Source organism: Manduca sexta, chromosome 5, assembly GCF_014839805.1.
Source record: "Manduca sexta isolate Smith_Timp_Sample1 chromosome 5, JHU_Msex_v1.0, whole genome shotgun sequence".
In the NCBI taxonomy this organism is placed as follows: Eukaryota; Metazoa; Arthropoda; class Insecta; order Lepidoptera; family Sphingidae; genus Manduca; species Manduca sexta.
Window position 1 is genome coordinate 2,365,634 of NC_051119.1, and position 4,529 is coordinate 2,370,162.

The 4,529-nt window shown below is 37.1% G+C and overlaps 1 protein-coding gene across 1 annotated transcript; it reads left to right on the top strand.

Annotated features, from left to right (window-relative positions):
• Nucleotides 1-1,108: 1,108 nt before the first annotated feature.
• Nucleotides 1,109-2,221, top strand: LOC119190732. The gene has a single exon (XM_037443245.1). The coding sequence runs from the start codon at nt 1,109-1,111 to the stop codon at nt 2,219-2,221; it is 1,113 nt and encodes a 370-aa protein (XP_037299142.1).
• The last annotated feature ends 2,308 nt before the right edge of the window (nt 2,222-4,529 follow it).

Here is a 4,529-nt window from a genome sequence, read left to right on the forward strand (position 1 = left end):
GTGTGTGTGTGCGTGTGTGCGTGTGTGTTATTTGTCAGACTACATAATATTATTTTACCTGATGTTGAGTACACCGTAATGGAAGTGTTATGTAGATTGATACACAGTTGCTCGATGTGGGGTTCTTGCCAAATTTGTGAGCATTATAACAACGTGGGGCAAATTTGAGACGATGGAATATTTGGGAATAAGAAATTAACTGTACCGTAGGTGAAATATACTGTATTATTTGTGTAAAGAATGTTTTTTTGGGCACGCACTCAATTATTACTGGAGGAGTTTTATCGAAAACCATTATATTGGGGTTTTTTTTTAACTCAATTTAGGGGTAACACAAAGCAGACATCTGGCAACACTGGATCGACAAAAGACGCAACCAGTAGCAGCGTATGACGGTCGCTAGTATTGTGCTGAACTGTCTAATATTGGATCAACAAAACATCAATGCCCTATAAATGGCAGACTGAACTACTGGAGTGTGAGTGTGTGTGTATCCTCCGTCAATTTATTTGTTAAATAATTGCTAAATGTGGCTAACTGTTAAAGAATCGTAATTAAAGTGAAGTATTATCGGAGACTAATAAGTGGAAGTGTTTTCAAGCCTCAATATCTGCAACGAACCTTTTTATTGAGTGATATAATAGTGTACACTTAGCTGTGCCAAGACCACGTAATAACTTGCTAATTACCCTAAAATAATAATAAGCTCCATAAACTCTTATTACATTCAAGCGCAGCAAGAGGATATATACTTGTTTCAAGGGCGGAGGTGTGCAACAATTATTCACTTAACTGTTTAACAACATTTACAACTCAAAAGTGACCGTTGTTTTATTCAAATAACAACTGGACTTTTATCAACACTAGCAGCATATCATTTAAACTCCATCTAACGGATTTTTTTTGAATAAATAATGATTATAGAAATGCAAAGGCAGTGAATTAGAACTCACTTGATTACGAAATCTGTTACAATTATCCTAAACTACTTACCCATCATTCAAAAACATAAATGTATACACACTGAAGACAAACAATATAGAGGGCACTATAAGCAAAAATACTACTGTTTAAATTTATCGCTGACTCATTTAATTTAAGACTAAAAATGCCTGTAATATGTGCTGGATGTCACATGAAAATTCCAAACAGAAAATTCATTGCCTGCTATCACTGCAAATCTACATATGACTTGCAGTGCGGTAATATCACAGATAAAAAGTTTAACTTGATGACCGCTGAAACCAGAGCCACTTGGAAGTGTCACAACTGCCGCAACAATCAATCCAAAATTATGGACATTCCTACACCTGTACGCAACGGGCAAACTGCAATAACGAGCACACACTATTCATCTAACTCCCTGTATAACACTTCTGATATTAAAAATACATCCAAAACTAAAAACTCCACGCCGCAGGAACACCACAACTCACCTCCTGGAAGCATTTATGTGACCGAGGATGCCATGAGAGACTTATTCGACCATTTTAAGACCGACATTTGCAAAATTATCAAACAAACCGTCACTGAAGTTGTTGTAAGTAAGTTCATTGACATATCCCAGCAGATTAACGAATTTAAAGAATCCTTGTCTTTCTTCAACGATAAGTTCGAGTCGGTTATGACCAATTTACGAGAGAGTACTGCAACTATTGATAGATTACAATCTGACAATGCTGAATTAAAATCAACCGTCAAAGATCTCTCAGTCAGATTAAATTTAGCTGAACAGCACCTTCGCGATAGTAATGTGGAACTGCATGGCATTCCGGAACACCGTGGGGAGAATTTAGTTAACTGCCTCACTCAGCTGTGCACTACAGTAGGCGCTGCTGTTACTGAAAACGATTTTACGCAAGTCACCCGCGTAGCCAAATTGGACAAAGATAGTACAAGACCCCGAACAGTCATCGCCAAACTCCGTACTCCACGTCAGCGTGACATTCTACTAGCTGCGGTTTATAATTTCAACAAGAAGAATCCAGAAAGTAAACTAAATTCCCAAAATTTAGGCATCGGTGGCAAAATTTTTCCAGTGTTTGTAGCTGAGCATCTTACACCATCTAACAAATCTCTACATGCTGAAGCAAGAAAAAAAGCTAAAGAGTCAAATTATAAATATGTATGGGTCAGGAATGGTCGCATTTATGTTCGTAAGGACGATACATGTCAGGCGTTGCTTATTCGTAGCACTGAAAGCATAAAGCTTATAAAGTAATTTAGCTGATTCAACTTGTTTACCAATATTCTCGGCAAATGTTGTTGTACTTTTATTTTGATAACATTCACAATATATTACCAAAACATACGGGGTATGAGGACAAAGACTGATGAGCTCTATAATAATATTCTCTTATGTTCCTATGATGTGATCGTATTTACTGAAACCTGGCTTAATGCGAATGTGTATAATAACGAATTTATAGATGCTAGGTATATCGTATATCGCCGGGATCGCCTCTGCAATGTATCTAGTGTTACAAACAATGCCAAATCCAACTGTGTTCCTAAGCGTGATGGTGGAGGTGTTCTTATCGCAGTATTACGTGACATAGAATCTTGTAGACTTTCTAACCATGAATCTGCCTGTGAGGATCTGTGGGTATTGTTGAATATCAAATTAAACAATGTGTTTAAAAAAATTGCTCTATGTGCGGTTTATCTGCCATCTCCACCAATCTTGGATACTCAAACAATATTTATTAATAGCTTGAGTGATGTTTTTAATTATTTTAACGATGTAATTGTAATGGGTGATTTTAATCTTGGTCGCATCCAGTGGGTAGGGATGAGGATGCTGGATGTATGATAACTATATAATTTTAACAGTAAAATGGAATGCGATCTTATTGATTGCATTGCGTCAAACGAGCTGCAACAATACAATCATATAACTAACAGTAATGGTAGGATACTCGACTTGATTCTAAGCACAATACGTGATGGCAAGGTAGATAGACCACTGCAACCTCTCAGCAGACTTGACGAGCATCACCCACATGTTTTGTATAGTATCACAAATACTAGGGCAACAAGTCTACACGACAAGTATAAAGCTAAATATAATTACTTTAAAGCAGATTATGATTCTATTGTAGACGCGTTAAGGATCACGGATTGGCATTTTGAATTTTCGGGCTGTAGTACAGTGGATGAAATGGTATCAAGATTTTACAAGATAGTTAGGGATATTATTCAGAAATATGTCCCAATGCACTCCATTAGAAGGCGAAATTTCCGCCATGGTTTACGTATTCATTAATTAGAACTGCGTGCTGAAAAAACAAATGTAGGTCAAGATATCGTAAATATGAAAACCCTCGCGATAAAATTGAATATGAACTGATTCGTGCTAGATGTCATAAACTGATAAATCAATGCTACATTGATTACAAGCACCGAATTGAATTAGCTATAGCTAAAGATCCTAAATTATTTTGGCAATTTGTGAAACATAAGCGCGGAAACAATAGCTCCTACCCTTCGCGGATGCACCTGAACGATACCTGGGCTGAAAGCGGATCCGATACTGCCAATCTGTTTGCGTCACACTTCTCTTCTATATACTCCCACAACGGCCATACAGATTCAAACATCTTGGATAGCGCAGGCTTAATTACTGACTGTGTTCCGTCTATTATAAAATTTAGTACCAAAGATGTTTTTCAAAAATTAAAACAGCTAAATGTGAACAAAGGCGCTGGACCTGACTCCATTCCACCGATATTTTTAAACGTAGTGCATCTGGTTTAGCTATACCTGTTACTGTTATTTACAATTATTCACTGGAGAAGGGTACTTTTCCCACCGAATGGAAAAAGCGCTAATCATTCCAATATTTAAAAGGAATTCAGGACGATATAAAAATTATAGACCCATTGCAATTTTATCTTGTCTTTCAAAATTGTTTGAATCGCTGTTGCAGCCAATACTCGCTCGTCACTTTGAAAAATACCTATCGCCCCACCAACATGGCTTTAGGCAAGGTCGATCAATACAAACGAACTTAACTTGTTTTGTCTCTGATTTGTCCCAAGAAATAGACAAGGGTCACCAAGTCGATGCTATATACACAGACTTCAGCAGTGCTTTTGATAAAGTAAATCACTCACGCTTGGTTAAAAAACTGTCCACTTACGGTGTATTTGGATCATTGTTGTCTTGGTTTCGTTCCTATTTGTACATGCGTCCAATGGTGGTTGTTGTCAAAGGTTACGCGTCTCATGAGTATACTGCTGAATCTGGTGTACCTCAGGGCTCGCATTTGGGCCCCTTCTATTTATAGTGTATGTCAACGATATTACCTCTTACATTCGTCACTGTAATTATGCACTTTTTGCTGACGATCTTAAAATTTATAAAACAATAAAGACACACAATGACACTGAACTGATCCAGTCAGATCTTGATAACATCAAGTCATGGTGTGACACTAATTATGGTATTAAATTCGACCAAATGTTCCTTTAATACACAAAAGGTAACAAACGCATCCAATATTGTCATCTTACAACATTAGCAACGAA